This window comes from Bos grunniens, chromosome 15 (assembly GCF_055505025.1).
Source record: "Bos grunniens cultivar Pamir isolate PY7600 chromosome 15, Bosgru_T2T1.0, whole genome shotgun sequence".
In the NCBI taxonomy this organism is placed as follows: Eukaryota; Metazoa; Chordata; class Mammalia; order Artiodactyla; family Bovidae; genus Bos; species Bos grunniens.
Window position 1 is genome coordinate 50,174,399 of NC_141179.1, and position 17,892 is coordinate 50,192,290.

Genomic DNA, 17,892 nt, shown 5'->3' on the forward strand with positions numbered 1-17,892 from the left:
CAGATTTTTATCCTCCTCCAGAAATTACTTTTTAAGTGGAGCTAAATCCTGATTCCTTGGCAAACAAATGTCTTTTTCTAGTTTCTATAATTTCATAAATATAATGCTGAATAGTTACTGATGATCTTTAAAGTGTCTGTTCAATATGCAATGAGTTAGGAATCATTCTATTTATATGTTATGCTTGTTCATATAAGACATTGAATCATAGACATTAGACAATGAATAATATTTGGATAAATGTCCATAACTTGGCAGTTTAGATTGCATGTAGAAAGGCTTCATTTGTGTGCTCACATGGGTGTGTTAATGTGTTAAAGGGAACCATGTTTTAGTATGTATGAAGGTATCTCTCTGCAAAATTCTCATGTTCACCTTATTAAAGAAGTACTTACTGAAAAGTATGTGAAGGAGATCCTGACAGGGAGTGAGGAAAACTGAACTGTGCTTTTAGATCAGACACACTGACTACATTGGAACCTGGATTTAATTTCCCAGTATGTATAATGTAGAGTTAGAATCAATATGGTCTCACTCCCTTTCAAGAATCATGATTCAAACTCTGATTTAGGGTTAAATTTTGTTGTGTGGCTCCAGAGCCAATCTTACTACATATGCATGATTTCTTCTAATAATTCAAACTCACTTTTTTTTTTAAGTGTTTCTGATCTATGAACTAGGGGGAATACTTGGAAAAATTAAAAGGCTGTAATTATCAGAGGATTATTTTGGAGTGTCTTTTCAATATATTAATTTACAGAACAGGTTCTGACCCAGTAATCTTTTAATTCTAGGGCATGTGATTGTACTTTTGGAGTTCCACCCCTCAGGTCACCATGGCAGACTCCAACCACACTGGCACCTCCTTCTTCCTCATAGGCCTGCCAGGCCTTGAGGCTGGGCACACGTGGCTCTCCATTCCTCTGTGTGCCATGTATGTGGCTGCTCTGGCAGGAAACAGCCTGATCCTGTGGGTGGTGAGGTCAGAGCCCTCCCTACACCAGCCCATGTACTACTTCCTGTCCATGTTGGCTATGACCGACCTGGGGCTGTCTGCCTCCACCCTGCCCACCATGCTCTCCATCTACATGCTGGGAGTCAGGGAGGTGGCCCTGGATGTGTGCCTGGCCCAGCTCTTCTTCATCCACACCTTCTCAATCATGGAGTCCTCTGTGCTGCTGGCCATGGCTTTTGACCGTTTTGTAGCCATCAGCAAGCCCCTGCACTACGGTACCATCCTCACGAGTCCCAGGATTGCCAGGCTGGGCCTGGTCATTGTGGTACGCAGCATCGGTCTCCACATCCCAGCCCCCATCATGCTGAAGCAGCTGCCTTACTGCAGGACTCGCCTGCTGTCCCACTCCTACTGCCTGCACCCGGATGTCATGAAGCTGGCGTGTGCTGACACCCACACCAACAGCATCTATGGTCTCTTTGTGGTGCTGTCCACACTGGGGGTAGACTCTGTGCTCATTGTCCTGTCCTACGGGCTCATCCTCCAGACAGTGCTGTCCATTGCATCCAAGGCTGAGCGCCTCAAAGCCCTCAACACTTGTGTCTCCCACATCTGTGCTGTGCTGCTCTTCTACACACCTATGATTGGCCTGTCCATGATCCACAGATTTGGCAGACGAGCTTCCCCTTCCAGCCATGTGCTGCTCTCTTATCTGCACTTTCTCACACCTCCATTGCTCAACCCAGTGGTTTATACCATTAAGACCAGGCAGATCCGACTGAAGATGCTGCACCTTTTCCGCTCAGACAGGACCGGCATCAGAGATGTTCAGGATCGTTAAGTCTTTGGTAGAGAGAGAAAAAGCATGCAAGACTCCATCATAGTTTTCTAATGAGCCACTGAACATAAAGTAAGTCCCATAATGAAAAGAAGAAGACAGGGATGAGACACACAACGTCTTCCACAGAAAGTTCTCAGTCATGGGAAGAAATAACCACATCAGTGACTTATTTTTCATTAAACAAAGTTCAGCCTCTGCTTTAGAAGAAAAGTTCATAAAATTTAAGGCTCAAGGGGAGAATTGCCATTCTAAATGGAAAAGGAACTCTAAAGAATTACTTGCAAACTTTACAAATGTATTAAAAAAAAAAAAAGGACATAAAAAAGCTTTTCCTGGGAGTTTAGGAGAATTTGGGGCAAATAGGGTTATCAGTATGTTTGGAATTCAGTGATAATAGAAGTATTTTGGAAAATCTTCATTAAATATAATCTTCATGAGGAAATGAATTCTTTATCTATTGTTGACAATTACATCCCCTTTCTTTAACATAGCACTTGCTATTTATTAGGTGTTCGGCTGTATTTATTGAATTAAAGGATAAATGAATGCCTGGGTTATATTTTTGAGGAAGACTGGCAAGAATGAAGTATTCATAAGGCAATAAATATAATTCTAGATACGTGAAAATCAAGCATAGGAGTACTTCTTAGTTTTCCTTTTAGGGCATTTCAGGATTTTGCTGTTTCCCTCTATTTTTCAATATTAATTTCAAAGATGGTCTCAATATTCTGCTTTTAAACAGCAAATATGTTTGGCCAGAGTTATAATCCCATTTTTTGAATAATGAGAATGAAAGCAAGAAGATTGTTCCTTCAGAAGGCTCATAATATATAATTTTAATAGGCTTTGATCAAACATTTTAAAAGCAAAAGTATTCATACTAATGATTATATGATAAATGTTGCTATGGTACTTTCTCCTGAAGTGTTTTTTGGTGCTTTTAGGACCTCATTAATAATCTAATAGGTAAATATCCTCTTAATCATGAAAAAAATATTCTCAGAAACTAGTTTTTTATGATCAATAAATTAGGGAATGAGAGAGACCAGGAGAACATTCATGGTTGAAATTGTTGTTAATTATAACTGCAAATCATCTAATAATAAAGGTATTTTCGTGTCATGAACCATGAAATTTCAGCTTATTAGTCACTATTTGAACTGAAAATGGGAAGCAGAGAAGTGAGATTCACCTGAGAAGTGGTATTACTTTGCCACTTTTTATGATATACTGTGATAATAGTCATTCTGTAATTGACATACACAATACACTCACTGCACTCAATAGGCCAAAAATTTGGAAAACTCAGCAGTGGCCACAGGACTGGAAAAGGTCAGTTTTTATTCCAATCCCAAAGAATGGAAATGACAAAGAATGTTCAAACTACTGCACCGTTGCACTCATCTCACATGCTAGCAAAGTAATGCTCAAAATTCTCCAACCGAGGCTTCAACAGTACGTGAACCAAGAACTCCCAGATGTTCAAGCTGGATTTAGAAAGGGCAGAGGGACCAGAGATCAAATTGTCAACATCCATTAAGTCACAGAACAAGAAGAAAACAAGAGAATTCCAGAAAAATATCTACTTTTGCTTCATTAACTACACTAAAGCCTTTGACAGTGTGGATCACAGCAAACTGTGGAAAATTCTTAAGGAGATGAAAATACTAGACCACCTTACCTGCCTCCTGAGAAACCTGTATGCAGGTCAAGAAGAAACAATTAGAACCAGATATGAAACAATAGACTGGCTCCAAATTGGGAAAGGAGTACTTCAAAGCTCTATATTGTCACCTTGTTTATTTAACTTATATGCAGAGTATATCATGTGAAATGCCAGGCTGGATGAAGCACAAGCTGCAATCAAGACTGCTGGGAGAAATATCAATAACCTCAGATATGCAGATGATACCATCCTTATGGCAGAAAGTGAAGAGGAACTAAAAAGCCTTTTGATGAAAGTGAAAAAGGAGAGTGAAAAGCTGGGTTAAAACTCAACATTCAAAAAATGAAGATCATGGCATCTGGTCCCATCAATTCGTGGCAAAAATAGATGAGGAAACAATGAAAACAGTGACGGACTTTACATTCTTGGGCTCCAAAATCACTGCAGATGACTACAGCCATGAAATTAAAAGACACTTCTCCTTGGAAGAAAAGCTATGACTAACCTAGACAGCATATTACAAAGCAGAAGCATTACTTTGCCAACAAAGGTCCATATAGCCTAAGCTATGGTTTTTCCAGTAGTCATGTATGGATGTGAGAGTTGGACCATAAAGAAAGCTGAGCACCAAAGAATTGATGTTTTTGAACTGTGGTGTTGGAGAAGACTCTTGAGAGTCCCTTGGACTGCAAAGGGATCAAATCAGTCAATCCTAAAGGAAATCAGTCCTGAATATTCATTGGAAAGACTGATGCTGAAGCTGAAGCTCCAATATTTTGGCCACTTGATGTGAAGAACTGACTCATTGGAAAAGACCCTGATGCTAGGAAAGATTGAAGGCAGGAGGAGAAGGGAATGACAGGATAGATTGTTAGATGTATCTCCAACTCGATGGACATAAGTTTGAGCAAGCTCTGGGAGTTGGCAATGGATTGGAAGCCTGGTGTGCTGCAGTCCATGGGGTCGCAACAGGTCGGAGACAACTGAGCGACTGAACTGAAATGAACTGAACTGAACTGAATTGATGTACTCGGGCTTCCCAGATGGCACAGTGGTAAAGAATCTGCCTGCCAATCCAAGAGATGCAAGAGACATGAGTTCAATCCCTAGGTTGGGAAGATCTCATGGAGTAGGAAATGGAAATCCACTATAGCATTCTTGCCTGAAAAATCCCATGGATTTAGAAACCTGGTGGACTGCAGTCCATGGGGCTGCAAAGAGTTGGCCATGAGAGCGTGCATGCAACTGATTTACTAGAGTATGCAAATTATTAATTCTATACCCACATCTAAATAACAAAAACAGTAGGTGTATATGGTACAGATATTTAGATTCCTTTCAAACATACGTTTGCAAAAAAATTTTAGTCAGTTCTCTCCAGGTGGAATAAGACATAGTATGTATTCTCAGGACTTCCAAATGCAAGATCAAAGGAGCAAAGGGAACTCAAGACACATTGACAAGAGCTGCCCAAGCTAAACTGTAAGAAATTAGCCAATGTGTTTTGAATTGTCCTTTGAGAAGCTGTGACACAGAGCACTCTTCATAGGAAATCGTATAGAGGAAGAGAGTAGGAAGGAGCTGTAGGGGAGCCCTTGACAGAGGATTTATCTCTTTAACATTTATCTTTCCTCAGTATGAGACAAACTCTCTATCTTCCCAATATACAAAATATTTTCTCTGCAAATTTTTTATGCTTTTTTTTTCCAGGTGCCATAGGCACAGGGCAGGTCTGAAATTTCATCTTGTAAGATCCATTGGTTATTCTTATTCATAAACTATTAGAAGTTTGAGAATAATAACTATATGAAGGAGAAAGAAGTTATATAAGATGATTGTAAAAAATACATGTTTGTTGGAAAAATTAAGAAGCTATATTTTAAACCTCAACTAGGAATTTTCTATGTCCTAATTACCCCCAGTTGTGCTTAAATGGAAAGAGAAAGCATTTAACATAAATTTAAAAAAAATTTTTTTTTTTAGTTACAGTGGCTTTATCTTTAAGCCACAGAAAGGTATGAGAGAAACTAAAGTGTATATGGGAATGGAAGAAGTCAATATTAAAGGGCTGCAATACTGTATGATTCCAACCAACTACACGACATTTGGGAAACAAAAAGCTATAGACACAGAAAAAGATCAGTGGTTGTCAGAAGGGTTAGAGGGAAGAAGAAATAAATAGGTGGAATACAGGCAATCCATAGAGCAATGAAACTATGGTGTATGATGCTGTAATGGTAGATGCATGTCGTTTGTCAAAGCTCAAAAGATGTACAATAAAAGACTGAAGTCCTAAACTATGGACTGTACTTAATAAAGTGCCAATATGGCCTCATCAATTTATTACACTAATGTAAAAGGTTAATATTAAGACAAAATTGGGTGGGTAGGGTTAAGGGGATATATAAACTCTGCACCTTCTCATTTTTTCTTTAAATATAAATCTGCTCTATAATGCAAAAGTGAAGTAGCTCAGTTGTGTCCAACTCTTTGCAACCCTGTGGACTGTAGCCTACCAGGCTCCTCCCTCCATGGGATTCTCCAGGCAAGAATACTGGAGTGGGTTGCCATTTCCTTCTCCAGGGAATCTTGCTGACCCAGGGATCGAACCCGGGTCTCCTGCATTGCAGGCAGATGCTTTAACCACTGAGCCACCAGGGAAGCCCACTCTATAATGTAATATATGTTAATTTTTAAAAGCTTCATTTCAAAAGTGAGAGTCCTCCAAATATTATCACATTTTTCTCTCATTGAAACTTTAACATATTTCAATAAAGGACAATTGGTAATATACTGACATATTTTAAAATAGTCTCAATAGTTTGTCACAATAGATGGTCATGTTTAAAAGAAGTCATGATATAGGAAAATTCTTTATATTTTATAGTATGGGCTTCCCTGGTGGCTCAGATGGTAAAGAATCTGCCTGCAATGCAAGAGACCTAGGTTTTATCCCTGGGTCAGAAAGATCCCCTGGAGAAGGGAATGGCTATGTACTCCAGTATTCTTGCCTGGAATACTCCATGGACAGAGGAGCCTGGGAGGCTACAGTCCATGCGGTCACAAAGAGAAGGACATGACTAACTAACACTAACAAGTTTGCAAAATGAGCTGGAAAAAAGTGCAGAATTGTTGCTAACAAGCTGTTCTGGGATGGAAAACTATCAAATGAAATTTAAAACTGGAAAATCCAATTATGAAATAAGAAAGATAAATTTAGTCAGCTAATCCAAATGTTGACTGCAGGTCTCTGTTATAAAAGCAGTTGCTCAGCATGTAAAATACCCAAAAGACTTCTCAGCCCAGAGGTTATTCCCTGGGCTGTTTTTCATGGACATCTGTGTACAATACAGATGCATCTATAAACATATATCTTTCTACACCCCTATTAGCTAGACATGACTTTTTGCCTATAACCTGGGAACATCACTGTGGGAATTCAAGATCTTCCTTTTTAGGGTCTAAGTGTTTAGAAAAACCATGTATCTAAAAGGTAAATTAGAACAGTTTCAAGCTTATAACTCTGGGTTCTGCAGGCCTGAATTTTAAAGCAGGCTTTCCATACTCATCATGTATGTAATGTGACCTTGAGAAAATCCTTCAAAGACTAAATTCCTTTCTATGTAAAACTGTGATGCTAAAATGACTACTTTATATGGTAGTTGTGACTGTTAAATTGGATAATTCATTTAAAGTGGTTAGAATAGAATTTAGGAAAATGCTGAGCACATTTTAGGGACTGATAAATACTTGCAATTATTATTTTTACCATTACTATTTTATTGTCCATTCCTGTGCTGATATCTGATATGTCTTCCATGTAAACCCGCTGACATTTTCCATGTGCCTGCTGTACAGCAAAGTCAGGCCATACTTGGGGACATTCAGATACATGAAACAAGACTTTAGTTTAGCAACATTAATAATATTGTGGCTATACCTCCATATTTTTAACGAACAGACATTCAAAAACCTCTCAGAGTTTTCAGTAAAAGTATTTTTACTTATTCTATGGGTTTGCTTCTTGATAAGGAATTTTGTTTTTTTCTTCCTACTGGAATTTCATGAAAGGGGTGAGAGAGAGAGAGAGAAGGATCAATTTGTGTTGATAATTTGGTAATGTGCCTTAATTCTTTGGTAAGTATTGGGATAATTTGAAAAGGACTTCAGTTAACTTAAGGGAGTGCAGCTAGATATCTTGAAATGCAGAGTAGTTTTCCATTTGCTAGACGGTGTGACAATCTCACATGAAAAGTAAAGATTGTGAATTCCAAATTTTGTATTGTTCTTTTTAGATGAAATAATATTTATTATTCAAAACTTTGAAACATGCTAAGTTTCAGTCAAATATTGTGAATTTATATATATGTTGCCTTTACCAAAAATATTAATTTTGACTGCAAACATGACTGACTAAATTTATGTTTTAAATGGGCTTGAAACATGGATAGTTTTTAATTTGAGGGTTTTTTTTCAGAAAATATTTTATATTTTTTGATATATTGAAAAGAATTGCTGCTATTGAGAAAAAGTTGCTGAAATTTGATCTTATTATTTTGTTAGTGAATATAAAAATTGCATTCACTCTGTTCTTTCAAAAATTTTTTCAGTAATAGATAGTGAATAACATTGGGCCTTGACATTTTTCAGGGACTTTCTTGTTCTGAATGAGAACATTCTGTAATATTCTGAATTTTGTGTTCATTGATTCTATTTCATGATCCCTGAGAATTAGTCTTAAATTATGGTATGTTTAATATTATAATTTTTGTACAACAGTTTAAATGTCATGTTAATTTGAACATTGTCTTCAAGAGTTTAGATGAGGGGCAGATGAGTAAAGGTTTTTTTTCTTTATTGTAAAAAAATAGACCAAAGAAAATATCTTACCCCCTCAGGACTGAAACAAGAATTAAACCTTTTATGCTGCCTCCAATTCTATGTCAGACCACCGTTCCATCTCCTCCCAGTCAATCTGTCCACTGAACAATGGAATATTAATTCTCTCCAATCTTCATTTCTACCAAAACAAAGGAGAGAGGAAAATTACCTTTTCAGTTTTAAAAATTTATTATCAAATTAGAGAGAAACACTATATACATAGAACTCTTAAAGGTTCAAAAGACATGTGCATAAATCATATAGTTATAACCACTGGCATTACAAAAAATAAAAATTTTATCTCAACATTTCTGATTCACAAATTTTTCAGAGATAAAAAGATTTCCCATAAAAAGGGAGCAATTTGCCAATGATCATTCAGTTATTCAGTAACTTTTCTTAGACCACGTTCTTCTACTTTACAGTACTAAAATTAGTACTTAAGACTTGACTTAGTTGAAGGAAAAAGTGCTCTTTTTTACTGTTTTTTACTCTGGCTCTTTTCCTTGTTTTTCACGTAATAGATTTTGGCCACTTCTTTAGAACAACATCAAACTATACATCCGCTCCCTTCACTGCCTTCTTGCTGACTGGTGTCCCAGGATTAGAAGACTTCCAAATTTGGATTTCCATCCCTTTCAGCTTCATGTACCTTTTGGCTGTAACAGGCAATGGCCTGGTTATGGCGATGGTGATCTGGGACAGAAGCCTCCATGAACCCATGTATCTCTTCTTGGCCATGCTAGCTCTCAATGATGTTCTACTTTGTACTGTCACGGTGCCCAAAATGCTTCTTATCTTTTGGCAGGGCCCTTCCATATCAACATTCCCTGCCTGTCTCACACAGATGTTTTTTGTTCATGCTCTGTTTCTCTCTGAATCTGCTGTCCTACTGGCCATGGCTTTTGACCGCTATGTGGCTATCTGTGCACCACTCCATTATACCACCCTACTTACAGGCTCTCTCATTAGCAAAATGGTCGTGGCTCTGGTGGCTCGAAGTGTGGCTGTGGTCACCCCTGGCATCCTACTTATTCTCCGCCTGCACTTCTGCCGGAGCAACATCATTCACCATACTTACTGTGAGAACATGGGCATTGCCAAATTGGCTTGTAATAGCATTGTCCCTAATAGCATTTATGGGCTCACTGCTGCTCTCCTCACCACAGGACTGGACTTTGTCCTTATCTCCCTGTCCTACTGGTTAATCTTGAGAACAGTCTTCCGACTGCCTTCTAGGGAAGCCCGGACAAAGGCCTTTGGAACTTGTGGAGCCCATACATGTGTCATCCTGATATTCTACACTCTGGCCTTCTTTTCCTTCTTTACTCATCGCTTTGGACACCATGTACCCAGGCATGTCCTTATCCTCCTGGCAAATCTGTACTTACTGGTGCCGCCTACCATGAACCCCATTGTTTATGGGGTAAAGACAAAAGAGATAAGGATGCGACTGCTAGGACTCTGTGCCCAACCTAAATGATCCAAGAGTAATAAAGCAACAAGGAACAGGGGAGTCCAGGACTGAGAAACAGGGTTAAATATCAAGTCTAAATAAATCTGGACAGATTTACTCCTGCAACATCTATGCAATGAATAAATCTTTAAAAATTTGTATTTCTAAATGGTATTTTCCTAATATTGGGTAAAAAGGAAGCTAACAAGGTACTGCTCAAGTACCACCAAGAATTATCTGAACATTTAGGTAACGTGCCACTGTAGCTACATACATGTAAATATCCTTTGGATAACAAATAATGCCTCTTCCACTTCAATTTTCTATGGATAGGACAAAATGTAAACTCTATATATTCACAAATTTTTTTTTTTTATTCTAGTCTTACCATAACATCCACGGGGCCCAGAATATACACATAATTAATAAACATTTCTTGAATGGATAAGTATCTTAATTAATACAAATGCTAATGATTTTATGTAACAAACCCCCAATATACCTTATGCAGTATATATACCTACAATTTAAATATTTCATTTCCTTTCCTATCAAAAAACTTTCCTTTTGCTTCCACAAAATATGAATTTCTTATCTCTTTCAATACCTTAGTGTATTAAAGATTCTTTTGGTGACAAACAATAGAAATTACCTTTGGTTAGATAAAGAAAACAAAAAGCAGGATATTTCATGGTAACATTCCATGGATGTCTTGAGAGCCAAGGATAATTTGAATATCTATATCTCAGGTAGGATTAAAGTCAGCCTTCTATAAGACCTCACCAGCAGGAATGGATGACCTCTTTATTGAATCTGGTGACACTATCTGGTCTTAGCTACAATATCTGTAGGATAAGATGCATAATTTCCCTATATTGGGTCAGATTATTCAACCTGGACCAAACAGTTATATCCCTTATTCTGATTTAATGGGGATGAAATTGTGTCAGGGCAATTCTGAAGAAAAGGAAAGTATGACAAGTGGTCTGGATTCTGTTCACTGGATTCATGTGGTGTGTTTATATTTAGCACATGCAATTGTCCTAGTTTAGCTCTTCCTACACTAAATATTCTTGCTAGCTGCATTCCATTGTATTAGGACAAACTTTATCATCTGTGAACTCGCATAACATAATTACTGCAAAGTAACTCCTTATCTCCACTAGAAAATATTCATCTCTTGATTTATACAGGAGCTAAAATATTTCTCTGGCATCAAACAGTAAAAAAGTGCATCATGAGCATAATAGAAATATATACATGGTCAAATGCTTGAAGCATTTTGACTGTCTTGAAAATATTTATATTGTTATAATTCTTTTTATAAATATATATGGCTGTTTCTAGGTATTCTGTGTAATCACATACTTATCCATGTTATAGGTTTTTTTTAAGGAAATTATGTTTTAATATTTATTCAATTGAATGAGTGAATGACTCATTCATGCTAATGAGTCATTGCATTAGCTATGCATTAGCATTCATAGCAAATGAATGCTAATGAAGCATGCTAATGAAATATTTTGCAGCAACATTTTATATAGAAAAAAAAGCTAAATACTTTTAGATGGTAAACTGGATACTGATATCCTCTGCTCTGATTTTTTGCTTTGCTATCATGTTTTGCTACAAAGGGCTTTCTGCAGCATAAAGATGATCAATGCAAAGTCCAAATATTAACATTTGACACAATGAAAACAATATCATTGCATTTTTGCCTAATGATAGGGGATTGGAACACAATGATAAATTATTATTTGGCCTTCTAGATATCTTATAGATTCTTCAGGTAGGCAGAGAATGCTTTTAGAAGGCAAATAAATACTCATGACTTTATCAAACAATAAAAAGCAAAGACATCACTTTGCCAACAAAGGTCCATATAATCAAAGCCATGGTTTTTCCAGTAGTCATGTATGGATGTAAGAGTTGGACCTTAAAGAAGACTGAACACTGAAGAATTGATCTTTTCAAATTTAGTGCTGGAGAAGATTCTTGAGAGTCCCTTGGGCAGCAAGGAGATCAAATCAGTCAATCCTAAGGGAAATCAACCCTGAATAACTCATTGGAAGGACTGATGCTGAAGCTGAAGCTCCAATACATTGGCCACCTGATTTAACAGCCAACTCATTGGAAAAGACCCTGATGCTAGGAATGATCGAAATCAGAAGGAGAAAAGGACAGCAAGGGTGAGATGGTTGGATGTTTTCACCTTTTCAATGAACATGAACTTTCACAAACTCCGGGAGATGGTGAGGAACAGGAAGGCCTGGCGTGCTGTAGTCCATGGGGTCACAAAGAGTCAGATACAACTTAGCGACTGAACATTACTATATATTACAATATGAGTAAGAGTGTCTCAATTTATAAACCCATGTACAAATAAGATAGATGCTTAGATCATATTATTGTGAATTTAGGGAAGAACAAGAGGCCTTCCTCTTTCAATAGCACTATCTATTTGCTGGGAATTCAGCTTTCATTAAATTATTAAAAACAAGATAGTATTTCTGTTCTCAATTCATTATACAAACTTGCGATCATAGCATAATAAAAAATGCTATTCATTCATTTGTTTATTCAATCACTCATGTCTTCACTGACTATATTTCACTGGAAGAGTTATCTTAATTTTGAGACTATGTGTTTTCTGAATGTTTTTAGTAAAGTATATTTTATGAATATAATGTAACTTATAATATATCTTAAGAAACATTAGAGGATAATAATACATAAAGTCAAAAGTTGGCTTGCATATTTAGATATTCATTTGTATATTTTTCTTTGTGAGTGAAATGAAAAGTCTAACATTCAATAGTTTAAATATATTTCTGTTAGCCAAAAAAATGATAAATTTTTTTCATTTTTTGGAGCAGAAGCATTATAATAGGTGTGTTCAGCAAGCAGACACTAAAAATATATTTTGAATTTGAAGGTTTTATAGAATGGCTATAGTTAAATGCTATTTATATGACATACAGCAGATGATAATGTTCACATTTTCTTCTAAAATTTATTTCTATTAATTTTATTTTTCTTATCTACTTCAGGAAATATTAACGAAGTCTGATGTTCATATATCTTGCTTTATTTTTACTTGATATCCCTTTGGTCAAAGTGAATATGCTGAAGGAGAAGGGTAATTAGAAATAGAATTAAGAAATAGGATAAGGAGGGATGGGAACAGACATAATTGAATTTAAACTAGGCAAAAGAAATGTCATGTGAAGACATCTGTCACATGCTTGACATTTGAAATATAATTTTAAGTTAATAATACCTCTTTTGTTATATGAAATGTGGGCTCATGACAGGTGAAATCTTTCTCTCCAAGACTTTTTTAAAAATCTTGGAGAACTAGTTCTTCTATATCCAATGATTGATTCATTTATTAATCAATTATGCATTCAATAATTATTAAGTGCATAATTTAACCAACCTAGTGTTCATTCTCACAAGTAGCAAGCTACATGAGACACAGTTCCTATAGTAGATAAAGATCTGAGAAAACATATTACTTATTATTAAAACCAATATACATACTGAAAGTTATAAAGCATTCTTAAATCTTTTTTTTCCTGCTTAACTTATTTGTCTTTGAAAAAGTGTAGACATGTGAATTAAGAAATTTCAATGAGAAGTATAAGTTTTTTATACAACTCTATGCATACATGAAAGTAGATCATTTGAGTTATATGAAAAGAGTTTGTATGCTAAAAGAGTCCTGGATAAAAAGATTTATATTTTGTTTCTTGCTATCACAAATGTAAGTGGTTATACCTTAGTGACTTAGAATTTTCACATTTGAATATTATATCCTAAATTATTCTTAGACACATTTAATCCAATGGATTATAAACCCTGACTTCACAAGACATTATCTCAGGGATTTCAAAAGGTTCTGAGTTGCAACTTTCTGAAAGATTAAAATTATTTCTGAAAATTAAGTAAAAACAAACAGACTATGAAGGTTGACTGTTTCTATTCCTGGTGAAACTAAATTTCCTCAGAAAAGACTTAACACGTGTATAAAATTTTACAATATGCTACTAATGCACCATGAAGATAGATAAAAGGCTGTGAGCTCTAATAAGCTCTTATATCAACATATGATTTTTTCAATCTTTAATATAGGAAACTTCAGCAGATTTATAAACACTTATGAGAAAGGTAATATAATACTCGTGGGCAAATACAGTATGTCAAGAAGCAAAAAAAAAAAAAAAAAGATTTAGAATACTCAGGGAAAATGTCATGGATGGGTAACCTTGAATCACAGTTAGGATTAGAAATGAGAGACAATAGATGGAAATGATTTCCAAAACTTCACTCCATCCAACAATTTCATACTTAAAGGAGATTTATGAAGCACATGCCAAGTCAGGCTTTATAATACCAGTGGACATCAATTCTCTCCTTTAGATCAACGGTCAGTTCTATTTCTCTTTATAAAGTAATCTTTTATTGGTAACTCTGGTGCCAACATGGAGTGTAGACATTCACTATATATTTTCACACTTAAGGTTGATGCCATCATTGACTTGAGGACATGTCTACATCACAGAAGAACTGATTCTTAGGGGGAAAAGCAGGTGGAGAATTCCTTGGCGGATCTTCTTGTTCTTCACACTATAGATGACTGGGTTGAGCACAGGTGGAACTAGCAGGTAGATATGAGCCATGAAGATGTGGATGAGGGGGGATGAGTGTTTAGCAAAACGATGGACAATAGAGAGCCCAATCATAGGCACATAAAGAATAAGTACAGCACAGATGTGGGATGCACATGTGTTGAGGGCCTTAAATCTCCCCTCCTGAGATGAAATTTTTAATACTGAGTCAAGGATGAACACATAAGACACAAAAATACCCAGAGAGTCCATTCCCCACAGCAAAGATCAGAACTAACCCATAAATAACATTAAACTTAGTGTCAGCACAAGCAAGGCAGATCATGTCCTGATGTAGACAGTAAGAATGAGAAAGGACGTGAGAGTGGCAGAAGGGAAAGAAAGCTAGCCGGGATAGAAGTGGAATCATGGCAAAGGCACTTCTAAGCAGGGCTACAATTCCAATTTTAGTGATAAGTGTAGGAGTGAGAATGGTGGCATATCTTAGTGGGTGGCAGATGGCCACATATAGGTCAAGGGCCATGGCCAAGAGCACAGATGATTCAGTGAAGGAGAAAGTGTGAATGAAAACATTTGGACCACACAGGTATTGAACTGGATCTCCCTGGAAATGGACAACAGCACCCTGAAGAGTGATATCATTGTGGGCAAGGACATGCCCATGTCAGTGATAGAAAGCATGGCCAAGAAGTAGTACATGGGCTCATGGAGCCTGGGGTCTGTCCAGACAACATGTAGGATAGTACAGTTACCCATGATTCCAAGAAGGTAGAGGAGACAGAATGGGATGGAAATCCAGTGGTGAAATTCCTCATATCCAGGGATATCTGTGAGATAGAAGGTGGAAGACAGGATATTGCTGGAGTTTGCAGTTTCCATAGGGCTTACTGTTAAACCACAATGTATATTCACAATCACACTCCAGAGGGGAAACAAATGATAAGATCAGCACCTGTGTCACAAAAACAAAACAAAACTTCAGTCTGTCCTATAATCTCTCCTAGATTCACCCTCACAGTTTTGCTTTGTTTTTATTTATTTCACTGCTGACTGTCATCAATTACGGAAAACATTCAGTTTTATAACTATAAGGACTTTCCCTTCTCCTCAGATGAAGAACTATTAACAAGCTGTCTAAATATACACAATTTCCTTCTAAAGACACTGCCCGCAGAGCAGCACACACAAAACCATTGTATATTACATTATTAATTTTATACTTTTCTTTTTTTGAATTTTATTTTATTTTTAAACTTTACATAATTGTATTAGTTTTGCCAAATATCAAAATGAATCCACCACAGGTATACATGTGTTCCCCATCCTGAACCCTCCTCCCTCCTCCCTCCCCATACCATCCCTCTGGGTCATCCCAGTGCACTAGCCCCAAGCATCCAGTATCGTGCATTGAACCTGGACTGGCATCTCGTTTCATACATGATATTTTACATGTTTCAATGCCATTCTCCCAAATCTTCCCACCCTCTCCCTCTCCCACAGAGTCCATAAGACTGTTCCATACATCAGTGTCTCTTTTGCTGTCTCGTACACAGGGTTATTGTTATCATCTTTCTAAATTCCATATATATGCGTTAGTACACTGCATTGGTGTTTTTCCTTCTGGCTTACTTCACTCTGTATAATAGGCTCCAGTTTCATCCACCTCATTAGAACTGATTCAAATGAATTCTTTTTAATAGCTGAGTAATACTCCATTGTGTATATGTACCACTGCTTTCTTATCCATTCATCTGCTGATGGACATCTAGGTTGCTTCCATGTCCTGGCTATTATAAACAGTGCTGCGATGAACATTGGGGTACACGTGTCTCTTTCCCTTCTGGTTTCCTCAGTGTGTATGCCCAGCAGTGGGATTGCTGGATCATAAGGCAGTTCTATTTCCAGTTTTTTAAGGAATCTCCACACTGTTCTCCATAGTGGCTGTACTAGTTTGCATTCCCACCAACAGTGTAAGAGGGTTCCCTTTTCTCCACACCCTCTCCAGCATTTATTATTTGTAGACTTCTGGATCGCAGCCATTCTGACTGGTGTGAAATGGTACCTCATAGTGGTCTTGATTTGCATTTCTCTGATAATGAGTGATGGTGAGCATCTTTTCATGTGTTTGTTAGCCATCTGTATGTCTTCTTTGGAGAAATGTCTATTTAGTTCTTTGGCCCATTTTTTGATTGGGTCATTTATTTTTCTGGAGTTGAGCTGTAGGAGTTGCTTGTATATTTTTGAGATTAGTTGTTTGTCAATTGCTTCATTTGCTATTATTTTCTCCCATTCTGTAGGCTGTCTTTTCACCTTGCTGATAGTTTCCTTTCATGTGCAGAAGCTTTTAAGGTTAATTAGGTCCCATTGGTTTATTTTTGCTTTTATTTTTGATATTCTGGGAGGTGGGTCATAGAGAATCCTGCTGTGATGTATGTCGGAGAGTGTTTTGCCTATGTTCTCCTCTAGAAGTTTTATAGTTTCTGGTCTTATGTTTAGATTTTTAACCCATTTTGAGTTTATTTTTGTGTATGGTGTTAGAAAGTGTTCTAGTTTCATTCTTTTACAAGTGGTTGACCAGTTTTCCCAGCACCACTTGTTAAAGAGATTGTCTTTAATCCATTGTATATTCTTGCCTCCTTTGTCAAAGATAAGGTGTCCATATGTGCATGGATTTATCTCTGGGCTTTCTATTTTGTTCCATTGATCTATATTTCTGTCTTTGTGCCAGTACCATACTGTCTTGATAACTGTGGCTTTGTAGTAGAGCCTGAAGTCAGGTAGGTTGATTCCTCCAGTTCCATTCTTCTTTCTCAAGATCGCTTTGGCTATTCAAGGTTTTTTGTATTTCCATACAAATTGTGAAATTATTTGTTCTAGCTCTGTGAAGAACACTGTTGGTAGCTTGATAGGGATTGCATTGAATCTATAAATTGCTTTGGGTAGTATACTCATTTTCACTATACTGATTCTTCCAACCCATGAACATGGTATATTTCTCCATCTATTAGTGTCCTCTTTGATTTCTTTCACCAGTGTTTTATAGTTTTCTATATATATAGGTCTTTAGTTTCTTTAGGTAGATATATTCCTAAGTATTTTATTCTTTCCGTTGCAATGGTGAATGGAATTATTTCCTTAATTTCTCTTTCTGTTTTCTCATTATTAGTGTATAGGAATGCAAGGGATTTCTGTGTGGTGATTTTATATCCTGCAACTTTACTATAGTCATTGATTAGTTCTAGTAATTTTCTGGTGGAGTCTTTAGAGTTTTCTATGTAGAGGATCATGTCATCTGCAAATAGTGAGAGTTTTACTTCTTCTTTTCCAATTTGGATTCCTTTTACTTCTTTTTCTGCTCTGATTGCTGTGGCCAAAACTATGTTGAATAGTAATGGTGAAAGTGGGCACCCTTGTCTTGTTCCTGACTTTAGAGGAAATGCTTTCAATTTTTCACCATTGAGG

General features: G+C 36.7%; 2 protein-coding genes and 1 pseudogene across 3 annotated transcripts; 2 read left to right on the forward strand and 1 right to left on the reverse strand.

Moving 5' to 3' along the window:
* Positions 1 to 599: 599 nt before the first annotated feature.
* On the forward strand, positions 600 to 2,104 carry LOC147358086 (olfactory receptor 51G2-like). Its single transcript, XM_086340420.1, has one exon. It carries the CDS (start codon positions 837 to 839, stop codon positions 1,794 to 1,796), a length of 960 nt encoding a protein of 319 aa, XP_086196546.1. The 5' UTR covers positions 600 to 836; the 3' UTR covers positions 1,797 to 2,104.
* Positions 2,105 to 8,989: 6,885 nt separating this feature from the next.
* LOC147358087 (olfactory receptor 52D1-like) lies at positions 8,990 to 10,061 on the forward strand. The gene has a single exon (XM_086340428.1). The coding sequence runs from the start codon at positions 8,990 to 8,992 to the stop codon at positions 9,824 to 9,826; it is 837 nt and encodes a 278-aa protein (XP_086196554.1). The 3' UTR covers positions 9,827 to 10,061.
* Positions 10,062 to 11,779: 1,718 nt separating this feature from the next.
* LOC147358088 (olfactory receptor 51L1-like) lies at positions 11,780 to 15,389 on the reverse strand (annotated as a pseudogene). The gene has a single exon (XR_015142133.1). The product of XR_015142133.1 is annotated as an olfactory receptor 51L1-like (transcript).
* Positions 15,390 to 17,892: the final 2,503 nt, after the last annotated feature.

Bases quoted from the DNA above. Each gene is read 5' to 3' on its own strand.
- LOC147358086 (XM_086340420.1), top strand. From the start codon at position 837: ATGGCAGACTCCAACCACACTGGCACCTCCTTCTTCCTCATAGGCCTG.
- LOC147358087 (XM_086340428.1), top strand. From the start codon at position 8,990: ATGTACCTTTTGGCTGTAACAGGCAATGGCCTGGTTATGGCGATGGTG.